At 36.0% G+C, this 19,805-nt stretch overlaps 1 protein-coding gene across 1 annotated transcript; it reads left to right on the forward strand.

The window, feature by feature from the left end:
• The first annotated feature begins 1,125 nt into the window (after positions 1 to 1,125).
• Positions 1,126 to 10,630, forward strand: JCHAIN (joining chain of multimeric IgA and IgM). Its single transcript, XM_043906546.1, has 4 exons — positions 1,126 to 1,316; positions 4,375 to 4,501; positions 8,784 to 8,864; positions 9,719 to 10,630. The coding sequence occupies exons 1-4, from the start codon at positions 1,253 to 1,255 to the stop codon at positions 9,921 to 9,923; spliced, it is 477 nt and encodes a 158-aa protein (XP_043762481.1). The 5' UTR covers positions 1,126 to 1,252; the 3' UTR covers positions 9,924 to 10,630.
• The last annotated feature ends 9,175 nt before the right edge of the window (positions 10,631 to 19,805 follow it).

Here is a 19,805-nt window from a genome sequence, read left to right on the forward strand (position 1 = left end):
GGAATCTTCACCTTGGAGTGGAGTTGAAAATGCTGTAGCCCGGGTGGTGGTTTACTGCTTTTCATTAGCAGTTGCTCACATGTCTTGGGGTGGGGGGCAAGGAGGAATTGGCTATCATCAAAAGTGGGTTAAAAAAAGAAAAAGCTGGGTTAGGGCGTGTGTTCACCTTGAAAATGTTCTATTTAACAATTGGGTCATGTGTATCTGGTGTAGGAACTTTTTTCTACCATAAGTGACACCAATAAATGTTTGTTATTTACTCTGGTCTAAAAAAAAAATTCTAGGTGATCCTTAAAAAATCAGAGAGCTGAAAACCAAAAGTAGCATAGATTTGATATTGTATATAAACATAACCAGCATGTTCTTGGAACCAACCCTGCTCAAGAGACATTATTCTAGCCTGTTGGGGTAGGAGGTAGGGAGATGCTCTATATGAAAGATCACAGTTTTGGTTTGTTTGTTTTTTTGACATTAATTAATGAAAAAAATTATAAGAAATACTGCAGTGATTCAGTTTTCTGTTGAGGCATCTCAAATGAGCATTGTTTCATGGGTTTACAATTCTGAAAGGTATGATTGGGTAAGCAAATACAGGGTCTGCTTTAATACTGTCAAATTGAAACATGGCAGCTGATATCCAGCAGCCAGCAGTTTCTAACTGCAAGTTTGAATTTATGAAATAGCTGAACGTAATGAGATAATATATGTATTATAGACATAATCTGTAACTTATATGTTAAACCCTGGTAGCTTGGGTAAGTAAGGACTAAAAGAAAAAGTTGACATAAAATACAATTGGAACCTTAAAGGGCTTTACTTCTTTCCTTTTCCTTCTCTCTGCTTCATTAATTTTTCCAGGTACAACAAACACCATATTATGTTTCATTTGAGTATGTTGTTATCTAGGTAATAACATTAAGAATCCATGTTTGAACATTTTTAATGGGCTCATGCCTTGAAATGATTAATCTTTTGATTTAATTATATAGAATAAATGTAAAATAAAAAGTGATTGTACCAGAACATAGTTTTGGGGAATATTTTGGAAGAAACTACGTAAATCTGAGCCATAATATCTTTCCAGTGCAGCATTTAAATTGCAGAGTTCAACCGCAGTTGTGATCTTAGTTTGTTAGCTGCCTGGAGTGTTATTTTAAGAAAGCAGAAGCCCCATCATTTGCACACTCCTTATAGATCACACACCTTAACCCTGACTTCTTAGCTCCAGTTTTTCAAAAGAAGTGAAGTCAAGATGAAGAATTGTTTGCTTTTTTGGGGAGTCCTGGCCATTTTTGTTAAGGCTGTTCTTGCGACAGGTATGTGATATTTTGAGCATGAATCCAGATAAAAAAAAAAAATAGAATACAGATCTGTTCTTCAGATTAAACATTTATGTTTGTGTTTTGGTTGGACAGCTAGCTGGCTGTTTTTCTAACATGTCTTAATCTTTGTGTGGGCAGTGGTCTTTAACATGGAGAAGACTCATTGTAATTCTTTTTATTCTTTTTCTCTTATATGTCTGCCTATTAAAACCTAGAAAATAAGAAAATAGGTAATTTTTAGATAAGTATAGATAGTTATACTATTCAAATACCCATATTGAATCTTGAAAATCAGAATTCTCTCCTTGAGTGTCTCAAATTTATATTCTGGAGAAATGAAGTAATAATTGTTGTAAATACAGTATAGAGTGCATTGAGATTTTATTTCCCCAGAGAGGCTGGTATTAGTTCTAATAACTTTCCTGGATCCAAGCCTACAAATTTATTATGACCCTTTAACAATGTTTAGTGTTGTACAGATTTCCTGGAACTTGATGGCTGAGCTTCAGTTATCTTGTTTATTAACTTTTCAAACTATTGTAGAAAATGGATTATTTTCTGATATAAAAGTATAGTTTTAATAATCTTCATCTAGAACGGTATGTGAATTAGAAATGATATAATTTGATATATATTGTTTTAAGACTTACTGAGTTTATTCCTTTTTTTTTGAGCTTATTATTTCAGGACAGTATGATGTAATTAAGAATAGTAATTTTACATATACTTTTCACTAATTTAGTATTAAGAATAATGAATTTCTAATAATATTTAAAACATAAAGGTAGCAGTAGCAAACCATATATAATAAATGTACCTATATATAAAAGTATATGTGTTTATGAACACATTTATATACCTATAAGCATATACATGGAACATATATAGCCATTTATATATAGAAGAGCTGTAACTTATTGAGTACATACTATATTCTAGACATTATGCTAACTGCTTTACATATTCTGTTCCATTTAATTCTCACAGTAACCGTTTGAGGGTAAGTACTCTCATTATTTCTGACATATCCTTGAGCCCATTGAAGTTTAAAGAGGTGAAGTAACTTGCCTAAGGTCACACGACAGGCATGTGGTAGGTGGAGCTCAGGCCATCTGACACCATAGCCCACACTCCTATCTAATCTCCTGTTCTCCCTGTATGAGAGAATCACCTTTTTGGTAAACTCATTACATTCATAACTAGTACATGTTAAATCTGTTTTCTTACTTGAACTGAATTAAGTTGTTTAACAAACATTTATTGAGCCACCTACTCTGTCTCAGGTGCTCTTGGAATAAAGTAAGGTATAGTCTATAATAACAGGTGTATTAGGAAAAATATTTCCTGTTGATGAAACAGAAGTTAGACTCTTATAAGTCTTGGTGAATTGAATGTATTTTCACATTTTCCTGGTAGGTATATTAGGCTACCTAGTATTCTTATATAATAACAGTAAAGATATTTCCGCCCTAGGTTTCTGGCAAGAAATATAATATGTGCCATAAACAAAGCATATATATTTTCTATTTAAGACTTAATAGTCATGTCACATACTCAACTCCACCTATATTTTTGGTCAGGTATTGCCTGCTTATTAATGAGAAAAACATTTAAAAGTCACTAATACAGGAGTAGGGAAGAGGATACCTTTTAAATCATCTTTTTTAAAAAAATTAAGAATTATATCATTATTTTAAATTGACTTCATAATGGTTTTTCTCCAATACCGTAAGACTTTTATCAGAAGATTTATCAAGAACTTATGAATAATGACATAATAATGCATTATAAAGTACTTAAAACAATTATAAGTACCATAACAATGATCTTAAATTGTTTTTGTAATGACTGTATCATTAAGACTGAAATACTGTAGTTAGGTCCTTTCTGCTCTGAGATCATCTGTGGAATAATTTGATGTCCAGTTACAATTTATTTCCTTATTATTTAACCTTTATAACTTGAATTCATGTGCTAAGTCTTTTTTTTTTTTTGAGATTTGATGGAAGGAAACTTTAAAGCTCACTTAGCTAAAATTATAGGAATGAAAAAGATATTTAACATCATTATTATTGTTTAATTATCACTATTAAATAAAGTTATTTATTGTTACTTCCTGAAATATATGTTAGTTGATCTAAGTCCAGATAATAAGAAATTTTGTTAATTCTTTGCAGCACTTACCAGACATTTTATCTAATATTCAGATTGGACAGTAAATGTTGACATTTACAGTTACAATTTTAATAGTTATTTGTATATTCACTCATTTGATATTTTTTTCTGTACACATGCATGTTATATGAAATAGAACTTGTACCTAACAACATATTCTAAACTGTTTTAGCAAGTTTATAGCACTTTACGTCTAGAGATACTGTATCTTTAAAAATAAGTCTTATAAGAAATATTAATAAATATAGAACTTAATGGATTAAATCATTATGCCATGATAACCTGATTGTTATTATGAAAAGGAAGAATATAATTAAGTTTAGGGAAATTTTAATGGAGAATTTTAGTCTTACAAAATAAGGTTATCTTGGGGAAAATGTGCATGTTTTTAGCATAAGGGAAAAAAAGTATGAATGGGTGTTCAGGAAGGGTGTTTTTATTATAAAAAACCGGTTTATTTGTTCACTTTTGAATACATTTCTCTAGTCTGAGAGAAATTCAGTCTAGATGTTTGTTTCCTCTCTCATTTTGGCATTTGGCACTAATTTTTTTTTTTTACAAAGCTCTATCATTCAGAGGGTTGTGCCTCCATTAAAAGCAGTTGATTAAAACCAGAATTCTTTCAGTTCAGGTTCCCATAGACTGGTCCAAGGAAAAGTGAGAAAATTCCTTTTGGAATTCATTTGTATTTCCTTCACTATGCTGTGAGATTTCACTTAGCTACTTTAGGTTAGGAAAGAGAACAAATGGAGAAAGCTGAAACTGATCAATCAAAAAACTTTAAGTTTTCTGCTGGGAAGGGTGATAAATTAACTTGATACAAAGTATGAAATTAGACTTTTGGTTACCTTTCTTCTTAAAATATTTATCTTTCAAGCCCAAGATGAAAATGAAAGGATTGTTCTTGTTGACAACAAATGTAAGTGTGCCCGGATTACTTCCAGGATCATCCCTTCTGCTGAAGATCCTAGTCAAGACATTGTGGAGAGAAACATCAGAATTATGTATGTGATATTTCATGCTTCATTATTTCATTTTGTGAGCAGATACTTTCTGATATTAGTGGTTGTTTGCATATGATACCTATATCTTTGCTCCTCTTTTCTGTGGTTAACACCTTGGTGGTAGTTGTTTAGTTGCTAAGTCATTTCTGACTCTTGTGACCCCATGGACTGTAGCCTGTCAGGCTCCTCTGTTCATGGGATTCTCCATGCAAGAATACTGGAGTGGGTTGCCATTTCCTCCTCCAAGAGATCTTCCTGACCCAGAGATAGAACCCACGTCTCTTGTGTCTCCTGCCTTGACAGGTGGGTTCTTTACCACTAGTGCCACCTGGGAAGCCTAAGTATAACAGCTTACATGAGGTTGAATCGGGGTAATGGGCTTAAGCCAATTATGTACTTGGGAGCAGAGACAGAGGTTTGCAGGCAACCTAAAACCAGTCAGCTACATCCAATAATAACTGGAGGTTCGAATCTAGACATCAACATGCCCTGTTTATATGGAGTTATTTCAGTTTGAATCAGAACTTACAGTTGCCCTTGATCAGTTCAAAGTGAAACTTGAGATAATTTTGAAGGGCTTGTTTTGCACCACATATGGACCACAAAGTTCTTCACCTTGTATTCAACTTCATCTGTCTGCATAAAAGTAAGGTAGACTAATTAAATTTACTACATTGATTTCATCTCCACTTGTGCATTGGACTTCAGATACTCATTTCATTTCACGCATAGTCTCAAGTTTTAAGCCATGAGTCTTATTCAACAGCAAAAACACTAATAATATTTAAAAACTGAGATTTCTATTGGATCCAGTCATTAATGTCTCTCTTGTGAAGTACTTCTACTACTTTCAATAGTTTCCCTCCTGAATCAAATACCTCTTATTGAAATAGAATATAGCATTCAATCCCATGTAATCAATAGGAGAAGTATAACATGCTTAAGAATTTGTTTTGAGTTCTGGCTGTCACTAAATATTAGTAGCCATGTGCTATGGCATGCTAGTTACTTAACCCTTCTAAACTTGAACTTTCTCATCTCTAAATATTAATAGGAAAATAATATGTATTCATAGGGTTATTGTAAAGATAAATTGAGATCTATTCCTTTTAAAGACTATGTAGTTCCTGGCACACTTTCAAAAAATATTTACCGTTATTTATTCACCCAACCTATGTGCCAGTTATCATTATGCCACTACCCTTCTTAAAATCCTTTTGCTGGTACCCCAGTGTTGTTACTAGGATAAATTATGAATGTTTCAGCCTAACCTACAGTGCTCAGCATAACTCTCAAGCTCTTCCATGGCCACTTCTTTTTCACCTTATGTTTGAAAAATCAGTATGTTGCAGTACCTCTTTCATCCTCTTCTGCCTTTGCATAATCCATTCCTCTGCTTGAAGGACTCTTTCTTGCACCCCTCTTAGCCTGGTTAACTCCTCAGCCTGCATGTCTTAGCTTAGACATCACTTCTTTGAGCAAGTTTTCTTTGACCACTCAAGTCCATACCATTTAGTTCCCTGTTAAGTAAGTAAGTAAGTAAGTAAGTTAAGTAAGTAAGTAAGTAAGTGTTAGTCACTCAGTCGTGCCCGACTCTTTGTGACCCCATGGACTGCAGCCCACCAGGCTCATGTGCCCATGAGATTTTCCAGTCAAGGATACTGGAGTGGGTTGCCATTTCCTTCTCCAGGGGATCTTCCCAACCCAGGGATTGAACCTGGATCTCCTGCACTGCAGGCAGATTCTTTACCAACTGAGCTACAAGGGAAGCCCCAGTTCCCTGTTAAGGATAGAATAATTGGAGAAGCGTGTATCTTAACAGAATGGCATCAATGACACTGGCACCTAAACAGTGTTGAAGAGGAGTCTCTTCAATATAAGTCTCTCTTATATTTAAATCTCCAAGGGCAGATTTAAAATGATACTCTGGGATTCTCTGATTTATCTTTTTTTTTTTTTTAATGACATGATCCTTTCTACGATATTATGTTTACTGAAATCAGGCAGTTAAGTAACTTCATGCCATTTCCCTGACGTATATTGATGCTTCTTTAATCTTATTTCTGAAAGTTCTGTTACCGTTGCTGTGTCATTATGGCATTATTCCCAACTCCATCACTTGATGATGATATGACTTTGGGCAAGTTACTTAACTAATTTGAGCCTGTTCCCTAAACTAAAAAAAGGGATGTATATATACATATCGTAAGGTTGTGAGGATTAAATATGATAATATATAAAAGCACTTAGAACAGTGGCCCCCAGTGAAATACTCATGTGTGTCTGTTCTCTTACTTTTTCTCATTATTTAAAGCATTTTCTGGTATTACTAGAGATTTTGTAATGTAATAAATAATAGATATGTTCATTCATTCATTTATTAATTTGACAAACATTTATCGAGTGCTTCTGAAAGCCACTGAGGATTGGAGCTAGGGATACAATAATTTATATAAAACACAGTCCGTGCCATCAAAGAATTTACAGTCTAGTAGGGAACTGTAAATAATTGAAAGGCAATTACAATGCAGTATTGTAAATGCTGTGACAGGAATAGGTATAGGATGTTATAGGAGCACAAGGGAGGGGCCCCGAGTCCAGTCCCTGGGGAAAGTGGGAGAGAGTCAGGGGGAGGCTGGAGAGGGTATTTGGAGTAAGTGGTAGAAATGTGTGTGGGTGATGACAGAGTTGATAGGGGTTGCAGATAATTCCAAGAAAAGGAAACAGTTTCTGTGACAATTGTATGAGATCATCATGTTAACATGTTCATCACAGTACCAGGCACACTGTAAGTTTTTAGTAAAGTGAAAGTGAAGTCACTCAGTCATATCCAACTCTTTTTGACTCCATGGACTGTAGCCTACCACACTCCTCTGTCCATGGGATTTTCCAGGCAAGAGTACTGGAGTGGGTTGCCATTTCCTTCTCCAGAGGATCTTCCCAACCCAGGGATCGAACCTGGGTTTCCCCCGTTGTAGGTAGACGCTTTACCATCCAAGCCACAAATGTTAGGGCTATTCCTGTTTTTGTTATCTTTAGCACTTAGAGATGAGAATATCCTGGTAAGTTTTGTGTGATAGCAAACAGTTGTTTACATCTGACACATGGTGTAAAGAGGGTGGTGTGGTGAGAGATGAGGCTGGAGAGTCAGAGGTGCCTCATGCAGTGCCTTCTGTGCCATTTTATTGATACCTTGTTTTCTGTGGGGAGACACTGTAGGCTTTAAGCAGAGAAGGAAATTAGGCTTGTAGTTTAAAAAGACTGTTTTGGCAATAACGTGGCCAACGCATGGGAGGGGTCAAGACTGAAGGAAGGTATTGCTACAAATTAGGAGCAAAGGGTGGTGTCCTGAATCAAGTTCAAAGATGCAAAGTATTAGAGTCGACTGAACTGTGAGATGGATTTAGACCTAGGTGGTGACAGAGAGGGAAGACTGAGGGACAGAATCCAACTTTTTAGCTTGGATATATATGTGGATAACATTGCTAAATATTGAGTTAGGAAAACCTGAGGTTTTTGGGGATCTTTTGGTAGGGAGCAGTGCATATCAAGAGGAATGATGACATAGATAAAAAAATGTAAAGTTAATGAAATTGCCTGAACTAGTTGATATGTTATCTAATTTTTCATGGAAAACCTCCAACTCAAAAGGTCTGAATTCCAGTTCCAACTTTACTTCTTAGTACTTGTGTGAACTTGGGTAGGTCACCAACCTCTCTGATTTGTAATTACTACATTTCTAAAATGTGATCCTTAGTATATGTCTGTCCATTCATTCACAAATATTGGACATATTCTATATGTCACACCTATAGCAAGGCACTGGGATGTGTAAATGTTTTTGGCTCAAGGAATTTATAGAATCTAGAAACAGCTACTGTGTAGGTAAGCAACTATAATATGGCAGTATAGTAAAGGTATATCAACTATTAATGAGACTACAGATGAGAAGTTTATTGAGGGGTGGAAATGGGATCCAGGTAAAACTCGCAAAGAAAGTAAAACTTGAGCTTATTTTTAAAGGAAAAGCAGGGACTTACTAAGTAATAAAAGATTATTGATAGGAGTTGTTGTGAGGTTTATTTTGAATGAAATTGTTTAAAATGTAGCAATTACTGTGAAATGTGAGTAATAGTGTTACTAAAGAGTGTTTATAGAGACCTAAATGTCCTAAATGTCTGAATGAAATAGTAAGTACTGTCCTAGCAATATACCTATTACCAAAAACAGCAGTATCTGCTAATTTCATTATTCTTCATTTTCTTTTCTTTTTTTTTTTTAGTGTTCCTCTGAACAGCAGGGAGAATATCTCTGATCCTACCTCTCCAATGAGAACCAAGTTTGTGTACCATTTGTCTGACCTGTAAGAGATTTTCCTTCACATTAATAAAGATACCTAAGTCAATAACTTTTCATTAAACTTGTTAGTAAGAATGTTTTTGAAAACATATTGGGGTATAAACATTTACCAATATCATTTGAACTTTTGAATACATTAATTCATATCTTAATTATTGCTGTGCTGTCCTGTCCTTAGTCACTCAGATGTGCCCAACTCTTTGCAACCCCATGGACTGTAGCCCGCCAGGCCCCTCTGTCCCTGGGGATTCTCCAGGCAAGAGTACTGGAGTGGGTTGCCATGCCATCCTTCAGGGGATCGTCCCCACCCAGGGACTGAATCCAGGTCTCCCGCACTGCAGTCGGATTCTTTACTGTCTGAGCCGCCAGGGAAGCCCACGTTAATTATTAGACATCAGAAATTCATAAAATTTTATAAATAAAGGTTAGCTCTAAATATATTCTAAAGAAATAATTATTGCCACTAGTACAAGAAGGACCAATTTGTCTTTTTAGTTCAGTAATTCAGACCCATTAACTTGCAGGTATTTCTTTGGAAACCATAGAATCCAACATTAAAAAAACCCTCCCTTCTTCATTACTGTAAATAATTAATTTAATCCTACTATACAGTTGGGAATAAATTTAACAGAGTGGAAGTTACTGAATAGTGTACATAATCATATATATTAATTCTATTGCTTACTTTCAGTTAAAGGTTGAAAAATCACATAAATAATTCTGTATTATAGAGAAGTTGAAGTCTGAAAGGAGTCATCCTTTGTCAGAACTAACTGATTTTGGATAGAAATGTATAGTCACTCAGATTCTGAGACAACATTTGATGGGGAGTGTCTGATGTGTGTATTTGTTTTTCAGGTGCAAAAAATGTGACGCTACAGAAGTGGAGCTGGAAGATCAAATAGTTACTGCCAGCCAGAGCAATATCTGTGATAGAGACATTGAGACCTGTTACACCTATGACAGAAACAAGTGCTACACAAACAGGGTCAAACTTGATTATCGTGGTCAGACCAAAATAGTGGAAACAGCTCTGACCCCGGATTCCTGCTATCCTGACTAATTCAACTCATGCTGACTGCACAACTGCTTATTTTGAAGGGCTCTCCATTTTGATCCCAGGTAGTTAATATATTTACTCCTGATAAATTTGAAACCATGATTTTTTTGGGGGGGATAATATAAAATAAACTACCCCACCCCTACCACTGGCAAATAATGGAAATAGTAACACTGTTACATTTTTAAGGTAAATTTCTAGCATTTAAAAAATAGATGAGGGGAGAAAGTAAAATTCAAAAAGTAAAAAATCAGGAGGCATAATTAAATTTTGCTTTTTTTTTTTGGTTTTGCCGTAGAGAGCCTGAGCTTTTGCGCTTTCCATACTAGTCTCTTAAAAAAAAATCACTGTGCAGAGAATATTTATATGTAAATATAGGTCAATTATTTGTCTTCACTAGAAAAATAATAATTAGAAAACATGTTTTGGAAATATTCATAAAATAATTTAAAATGAGATCTCTAATATTTATGAAATAAATTAGCTGAAAGTGACATAATTAAATGTGTAATTGAAAAATACATTTTGACATAACAGATTTGGGAGCAAATGATACGGATTTTTTTTAATAAAAATTTCTTTGATAAGTAGAACAGTATAAGAAATTCCCATTGAAATCACCTCTGTTGTAACTAAATCTAACAAATTATGTACTCCAAAATATGTATTCTCTAGCACAGTTTGAACAATTAAATAGATTCATAAGCATATACCTGCGTGAAATAATTTATTGGGAAAAAGTTTGCTTGTGTTAACTTTGCTGTATGTAAGCTAAAATATCATTTATTACTGAGAAACAGGTTGTAAGTATGATATAATTATGCATTAATCACTAAGTTCAAACATGATATTTGAGATAGCTTTGTCATTTTATACCTAAAATTAAATAAAAAGACAAAGTCCCTTCTGACAAATATGTTTATCATGGCACATAAACTTTATGGCAGAAAGTCAAGACCAATTTGGCATAAATATATAAGGGTACTGTGGAAAGTAAATGCTGACTCTGAATTTAAAATAATGAGAGGCTGATTAGTAAAATCAGTTGCTTGAAGAGACATTGTTATGTTTTCTTTTTTCCCCCAAGGGTAATAGTCATTTTTAATAACTTCCACTGTGCTCATACTGATTAGTGTTTTCTTTTAGGGATAAGGCTCTGACACTGGTGCTTCAGTAGGAATCATAGTTTTGACATGCTAAAGACAGATCATTCTTGTCCAGTCTTCAATTTGGTATGTTGTTTTAGACAAGACCTTGAACTTTATTTAATCAGCAAACAATTATTGATTATTTACCACATGCAGGGAACTCTGCTAGATTTTTGGTGATTGAGCTGTGATGGTCACTGTCACCACTCACTTTCTAGAACTCTGCTCAGTTGGACCCCAGTTCGTTTTGGTGATGATTTTTTCCACGAAACTCATCCTGACCACTTTTAAAAAATTGCTAATCCCATTCCCTTATCTTGGTTTATTCCACCCCATGTACTTATCACCCTCTGGCAGACAACATAATTTACTTATATATTATGTTTATGTTGTCTCCCCTAACAACTGCATAAGCTCCACAAAGACAGTCATTTTTATTTTGCCCATTGATATGTCCCCAGCACAGGGAAGGGTGAAAGGGTGTCTGGTGTGTAATGGAGCTCAATAAATATTTGTTGAATGGATGAATATAAGTACAGCTTAGATGAGGAAAAAAGACATATGCATAATTACAGTCACTTGGCAGAATTGCATAAAACAAAGAAATAGGTTTCAAAATGTTCTGAGAATTTATGGGAGACTTCTTCCCCAGTTTTATTTAGATATTTTAAGGTATACAACAGAAGGACTTCACATACTTACCCATTGTGAAATGGTTACCATGATAAGTTTAGTTAACATCCATCACCTCATATAGTTAGTTTTTTTTTTTTTCTTATGATGCAAACTTTTAGAGGAAGACTGTTTCTGAAGAGGCTTCTCTGTTTTATTTCCATCTTGGCCTTAGTTTCTCTGCATACCCAACAGGAAAAGTTTTTGGGGCCATGCTGAAGATTCTTATAGAAGAGATCTCTGTGCCACTATAATTGCCTCATTAAATGCCAACTGGAAATCTTCCTTCTTTGTGAAATTTAATTATACTCTAGGATTATCATATTAACGATTTCACACTTACACCAACTGCTAGGCACTAGGCTAGGTGCTTTATTAAGAAATAACTCATTCAGTATAAATCTAGAGTAGTTGGTGACTCTTAAATGAGAGCTACTGAAGAGTGATTAAAGCCTTTTCTGTTTGTTGTTTAGTTGCTCAGTTATGTCCAACTCTTTGCGACCGCATGGATTGCAGCATACCAGGCTTCCCTGTCCTTCACTATCTCTTGGAGTTTGCTCAAACTCATGTCCATTGAATCGGTGATGTCATCCAACCATCTCATTTTTTGTCGACCGCTTCTCCTCTGCCCTGAATCTTTCCCAGCATCAGGGTCTTTTCTAATGAGTCAGCTCTTCACATCAGGTGGCCAAAGTATTGGAGTTTTAGCTTCAGCCTAAATCCTTCTAATGAATATTCAGGATTGATTCCCTTTAGGATTGACTGGTTTGATCTCCTTGCACTCCAATGGACTCTCAAGACTCTTCTCCAACACCACAGCTCAAAAGCATCAGTTTTTTGGCCTTCAGCCTTCTTTATGGTCCATGTCTCATGTGACTACAGGAAAAACCATAGCTTTGACTAGACAGACCTTTGTTGGCAAAGTAATGTCTCTGCATTTTAATATGCTGTCTAGGTTGGTCATAGTTTTTCTTCCACGGAGCATGCATCTTAATTTCATGGCTGCAATCACTATCTTCAGTAATTTTGGAGCCCAAGAAAATAAAGTCTCACTGTTTCCATTATTTCTCCATCTATTTGCCATGAAGTGATGGGACCAGATGCTATGATCTTTGTTTTTTGAATGTTGAGTTTTAAGCCAACTTCTTCACTCTCCTGTTTCACCTTCATCAAGGCTCTTTAGTTCTTCTTCCCTTTGTGCCACAAGGGTGGTGTCATCTGCATTTGTGAGGTTATTGACATTTCTCCCGGCAGTCTTGAGTCCAGCTTGTACTTCATCCAGTCCAGCATTTTGCTTGATGTACTCTGCATGTGAGTTAAATAAGCAGGGTGATGATATACAGCATTGACATACTCCTTTCGCAGTTTGGAAGCAGTCTTTTGTTCCATGTCTGGTTTTAACTTGCTTCTCTTCTGCAAAGGAGGCAGGTAAGGTGGTCTGGTATTCCTATCTCTTTAAGAATTTTCCACAGTTTGTTGTGTTCCACACAGTCAAAGGCTTTAGAGTAGTCAATGAAGCAGAAGTAGATGTTTTTCTGGAATTCTCTTGCTTTTTCTATGATCCAGCAGATGTTGGCAGTTTGATTTCTGGTTCCTCTGGCTTTTCTAAATCCAGCTTGAACATCTGAAAGTTCTTGGTTCATGTACTGTTGAAGCTTGATTTAGGGAATTTTGAGAATTACTTTGCTAGCATGTGAAATGAGTGGAATTGTGCAATAGTTTGAATATTCTTTGTCATTGCCCTTCTTTGAGATTGGAATGAAAACTGACCTTTTCACATCCGTACGTGACTACTGGAAAAACCATAGCTCTTACTATATGGACTTTTGTCGGCAGAGTGATGTCTCTGCTTTTAAATATGCTGTCTAGTAGTTTCATTCATACATATAAGTGAGAAATTTAGTAGGAATTCATAAGGAGTCAATGCAGATGAAGCAGCTGTGAAAGGAACCTCTGCTTTGTCTTTGCCTTTGTATGAGGTTCCATGGTCTGCTCCCAGTCATTGATGATTGAGTGGGGCGAGAATACTAAGACAGGCTTTGGGGGTGGCAGTGTAGTATGGTGGGAAAATTCATGGCCTAGCTTAGAGTACTCTATGCTTAGAGTACTGAGGGAATAATGATAAGTCACTAACGGTCAAGTTTATTCAATTTCAGGTTGAAAAATGGAAGTAAAAATAGTTCTCTCATAAAATATCTCATAAAATAACTGTCTTATAAAAATAAGGATATATGCCATTGTGTATGTTTATCATTAAGCACAAATTTATATAGCACTCACTAACCTTCTGTAAATTCTAGTTGGTATTATGTGTTAATTGTCTTTTGGCTTTTCTCTGCCCAGGCAACAAATCAGAGAAAAATGTGGACATGTATTAATTCAGTGATTCTCAAACTTTAGTGTGTGTGAGACTCACTTGGAGAACTCCTTAGGACAGATAATTGAGCCTCACTCTCAGAGATGGGATTAAGCAGTTCTCGGATACCACAGGAGAAATCGGAGGGTGCAGAAACCCCAAATGCTGCTGCTGCCTGGGAATTGCTTTAGAACCTCTCCTTTAGAATTATTACTATAAACCTTCATCTCCACCTAGTGGTTGATTTATGAAATACAATGCATATGCATTTTATTACATTTCATTTAATCCTTGTTAAGTACCTCATAAAATAAGTACTCTCTTCATTTACAAATCATGAAACTGAGAGAGTCAATTCCTAGGCAGATTGATAAGAAGTCCAGTGGTCCCCAAGGAAAGAGGGGTCTGGAATTCTCAAGGGGGAAGGAAGGACAAACTTCCCTCTACATTCCTTAGGATTATATAACAATAATGTGTCCTGCTTGAGGACAGTCTCTGGAAAAAACCTTCTGGCTAATCCTATTATCTTAAAATGTAAATTATGGGAGTAGGTCTAGTGAGGTCTTTACAATCTCCAGACATTCTTTTGATTCACTGTAATAACTAATTAGAGAGTATATCACGCCATGGCTAACACTAGCAGGGGGGTACTCTTTCTGCCCCCTTCTGATGCCCATGTCAGAAGCTTTCTCCATCTCCTTTATACTTTAATAAAACTTTATTACACAAAAGCTCTGAGCAATCAAGCCTTGCTTCTGGCCCCGGATTGAATTCTTCTCCTCCGGAGGCCAAGAATCCCGGCGTCTTTTCGTGGGTCAGCAACAACCTTTCAAAACTAAGATGCAAAGAGATAAAGTGATTTTATTAAAGTTTGACAAATAGTACATGGAGAACTGCTAATTGGATCCAGACTGTGAGGCTCCAAAGCTGATGCTCTCTTTCAGTTTGTTATGTCTAAAATACATTTTCCAGATCATTTCCTCCAGTAATTCCACTTCTGAGGAAGTAATCAGAAATATGGACAAAGAGGCATAAAGATATTTATCACAACATTATTTATTATAGTGAAAATTCATAAGAAACTTTAAGTCCATCATTGAAGGGAATGATGATATAGTATATACTTCAGAATATTTTACAGGCAACAAAAATGAAACTTTAAATATTTTTAATTGTATGGAAATTTCTTGCATAATGTCAAGAGGGAAATGTTGGCTAATTCATAAAATAATTACTTCAAAATCCTCCCTCCAATATACATATAAAAGAGAAAATAGGCCAAAATATTAACATTGGGTAGTGAAATTATGTGTTATTTTTATTTGTTTACCTTTTCATTATTTGCCAAATAGTCTATGATGAGAATGTATTTTGGTAATGAGAAAAATTCTTATTTTAAATCAATAACATTAAAATTTGGGAAATTCTAAATTTCTATCCATTTACAACATGTAAAGGAAAAGTGACATTTATTTAGCATCTGCTCTGTGCTCAGCAAAATGGCAGTTGTGAGGAATGGTTACATGAGATGAATAAGAACTGAGTCTCACTTTCTCTCTTCTATAGATAGGTAGAACTAACAGGGAAAAAACAGCACATGGTATAGAACAGTGAGGGATTAAATATAAAAAACTATGTGCTGTGAGCCTTGAGGGAAGCTGGGGAGTTTAGGGCTGGTTCATCTTGGAGGAGCTATAGCATTAACGGAATAGGGCCTTCATGGATAGAAGTAGAACTTTTTAGAATAGAACTACATGAGCCAAGCAAAGAGACAGAAAGAAGCATAACATACTTGCAGGAACAGAGACAGGATTGGCCTGCCCCTCTTTCCTTGTGTCCTCTTATCAAGCCTGTCACTTGCATGTTTCATTTATACACATCCCCTCAAATTAGTAATATTCTGTGTTTTCTGTGATCAACACCTTTCTGTTTCTTTTCTGGTGAGTGCTTAGTTATCCCTTAATTATAGGAAATAGCCTAGGACTTTGCCACTCCAGCTTTGATCTATTGATACCAACTGGCTGATTTATTATCACCTGGGAGTATTTTCATAATACAGAATTGCAGACCCCACTCCAGATCACAGAATCAAAGCCTGCATTTTAACAAGACCCATGTGCACATTAATGCCTCAGAAACTCCGGGGTAGCATGCGACACTGTCAAGAGCAGCTTGAATCCTAGGTAAAGGAGTCAGTTACCAACATGGTTTAATGGCTGAGGGACTGACAAGGTCCTGACCAAACAAAGTTTTCTACCAATATCCTTCTCTAAATATGCCGTGATCTGACTCACTCTTTAAGGGCATGACTACATATTAACCAACACTGGAGAAGGAATGTTTTTGCCAGGTTAACCACAGCAAATACCTGCTTTATACAGTGCAGAAAGGAATGAGGCACAGTTATGTGATTAAGTGCAGAGGAAATTACTGTCCCATTTTGATGAAGCACAGACATGGAGGATGTGTGTCCTAAGGGAGTTGACATGGAGCGCTATGATGGCAGAGGGTCTTTGACTGGGGAGGTGATGGGACACTGAGGACAGCTTCATCTGTTTCACAGTTATATCTGTGTTGACCAACAGCTTAGTTTCCTCCTTGCTCCTTTATTTGAAGAGTTCTGCTCCATCAGTATGGTGTTCTGTTTGTTACCTGTTTATTCGTGGTGAATTCAAAGAGAGAGAAGATCCAGTGACTGAGATTTCTGGGCTAGGGATTAGGTGCAGAGGCATGGAAGAACAGGTAGACAAACCAAGAACTATAACTCATTGTGAAATGATGATTACCTATTTTCTACCAAGTGCAGTTCTTCTGAGTTTTAGCTGGATACTTGGCCTGAGTCACAGTGAAACCTTTGAGGTTTTGTGAAGGAGACAGCTGTTGATTTCAAGTCCTTTATTTCTAGTTCCCTTTTGGGTTTTTAGAAATAAAGTTTGGTTTCCTGAGGGCAAGATGAATCTTCTTTATAGTCCTCAGGGTCACGACTGAGGGAGACCAGTTAAGTGAGGCCAGAGACATGTCAAAACAAATGATAAAAGACATGTCATGTCTTGTAAATTTCTTTTAAGATATATAAAGTTAAGACTGATGTTAGTTCAGGGAATCCAAAAAGCCAGGGAATAATCTCTGTGATAATGGCTACTAGGCTGAAGTTTAAGAGGTGGTTCGACCGTGTATTTCATCATCCTGTTTTGCTTTTTGCTCAAAGTAAAAATATATATATCTTCCTCTGGCCAACTGGCTCATTGCCCAGGTACCCCTAGAGAAATCTGTTATAGGCTGTGAGACAGAAAAACTTATAAGGCAAGTGTTTGTTAGCCTCGCTGAATTATTTCCCATGTTTGTTATCCTCAGATATTGTTTTCTTCTTCTTTAATTTATCAATGAGTCATCACCAGGATATATCTAGTTATTTTAGAATCAGTAGGTGATGACCACTAGACATAGGAACTCAGCACAGAAATTGGGCCATGGAGGTGGGATGGGGGCACTCAAGACAAGAGGGCGTCACTTTCAAGGCCTGCCATCACCACTGTGTGCACCTTCATCTTAGAGCTGATTTTTTGCTTAGCAAGGGCACACAAAATAATTTCTTTACTGTAAGAAACTCAGCCCTGGTGTCTGAGTTTATGGAAGAATACCTGTGGTAGTAGTGATGATGGTGGTGAGATGAAGAGTCGTCTTACAGAGATGTTCCCTCCCCCCTTTCTCACTCTACATTCTCAAATTCAGTAGATGTTTTTGTTCCACTGTGCTTTTACATTTTATATTACAGATGTCTCAGATGATAAGTTAAAGCTGTGGTGCCTCATAGATAAAGATCAGTCGACATATCTGCCAAAAAAATATATGATCTGTGCATTTTGAGGAAATACTGGAGTGAATGAATGTTTTACAGTGAAAGTATTCGTGTCTAGATTAAAGAAATCATTTGAAAAGAAGTAGTGAAACATAACAATGTAGTTTTATTTTGATGAGGATAATTCTTGAGAGAGAGACAGTTTTATATAGAATAAGTTAATAATTTTTCAACATGTGATTAAAATCTGGTGGTAGTGCTGGTGGATTTAAGCAACTGGTGGATTGGTGTAGATAATCTACCTCTAAACCCTGATGTTCTATAATGCAAACGTTGCTGAGTATATAAAGCTATGGAGTATGGCGGCTCATTTAGCATCCCAGATGGTGTACCCACAGGACAAGCTTACTGTGGTATTTTCATGGGAGCTTTCAACGCTGTTTAAAAACCAATAAATATTTATTGGCTATCTACTATGTGCAAGACACTGTGCCAGGGACTCAAGAAGACTCAAGGGGAAAGATTCCTTTTCTCAGGAAGTTTTCAATGTATTTTCCCAAGTGTCTGAGATCTTACACAATCTGTCCCAGGAAACTTTCTCCTAATAAACTCCTAAGAGCCAACAGGTAACTTTCTGGATAATTTGGAGAATTCTTCCTCTCTGGGAAGGAATATACAGAAAGTAGGCCAAAGTGCCATTAATAAAAACAACACAAAACACCTAGATGTATTCTAAGCAAGGCAGTATAGAAATATCTACTTCACAAAATAATTTACACTATTTAATCAAGATACAAAGAGAGTGTAATTTTGAATAATTCTACCAGGGCATGAAGAATAAGTCTATGTTAGTAGTAGACTACACTGGTAGGACCACTTATACTGTACTACTAAAGAAATTAACCTTTGGGTGTTTCTCTTGTTAGGATAGTGTTACCCTAAAGATACTCTCTAGATCCTGCAGATTATGAGTTGATGATGGGGTACGGCAAGTCCTACTTTTTTATCTGGATGCTCAGTTGAAGAGAGGGAGTCCTTCCTTCTTTACCTTCCCAAGTCTTGTCCCCAGGCTACTAGGTCTGGGTAAATATCCTCTTTTCCCTTATTCTTCTTTTTGAATGTGTTCCTCTCACTGAGCTGTGTCTACTTGGTAAAGACCATACAAAAGTTAAAAATAAAAATAGGTATCAGTGTCTACTATTTCCAAAATATGTTCTGCAGTGATGGTTAGGCTGGGCCAAGAAAAAAAAAATCAGTATGGAATTTAGAGTAAACACAAGGAGGGAGTGAGATGTGTATGCAGTCTTAAGTTATGCAAATGATATAGCAGAGAGAAAAATGAAGAAAGGAGTCAGAAGAAAGAGATTGACAAGTGATACACTGGGAAACAGAACAGAAAGCTGAGAAGAAAAGACAAAATTGAGAAATTGGATATAAAGACTAGTGATAGTTAAAGGTATCTTAGTACATAAAAAGAGAGTGAAAAATGGGGAAGGAGAAATAAAAAGCTACACACAGAGAGGTTGATAGAAATAAAGAAGGAAGATTAAAAAAGGAAATGATAAAGGTGAAGAAGGAGGTAGTGGAAGAAAAGTTCTGAAGGAGAATATTAACCAGGAAAAAGACCAACACAAGGAAGTAAAAAGTACAGTGCATTAGGACTATATTGATGTATAGATCTCCATACATAAAATGGCAAGTTCATCTGCTTTTCTGTCTTTCAAATGCAGACAATTTTGCAAGTATGGAACTTTGAGAGGGAAAGGAAGAATCAGCAAGCACAAAGAAACTAATCCAGACAAGTGGATTACAAGTTTCAGGGCAATGGTGGTCAGAGCCTTCCTTTTTTTTTTTTTTTTTTTAAAGTCTGTGCTAATTAGTGACAATACTGAATCTAGCAAACCCCAGAG

The sequence above is a fragment of the Cervus elaphus genome, chromosome 6 (assembly GCF_910594005.1).
Source record: "Cervus elaphus chromosome 6, mCerEla1.1, whole genome shotgun sequence".
NCBI classification, from domain to species: Eukaryota; Metazoa; Chordata; class Mammalia; order Artiodactyla; family Cervidae; genus Cervus; species Cervus elaphus.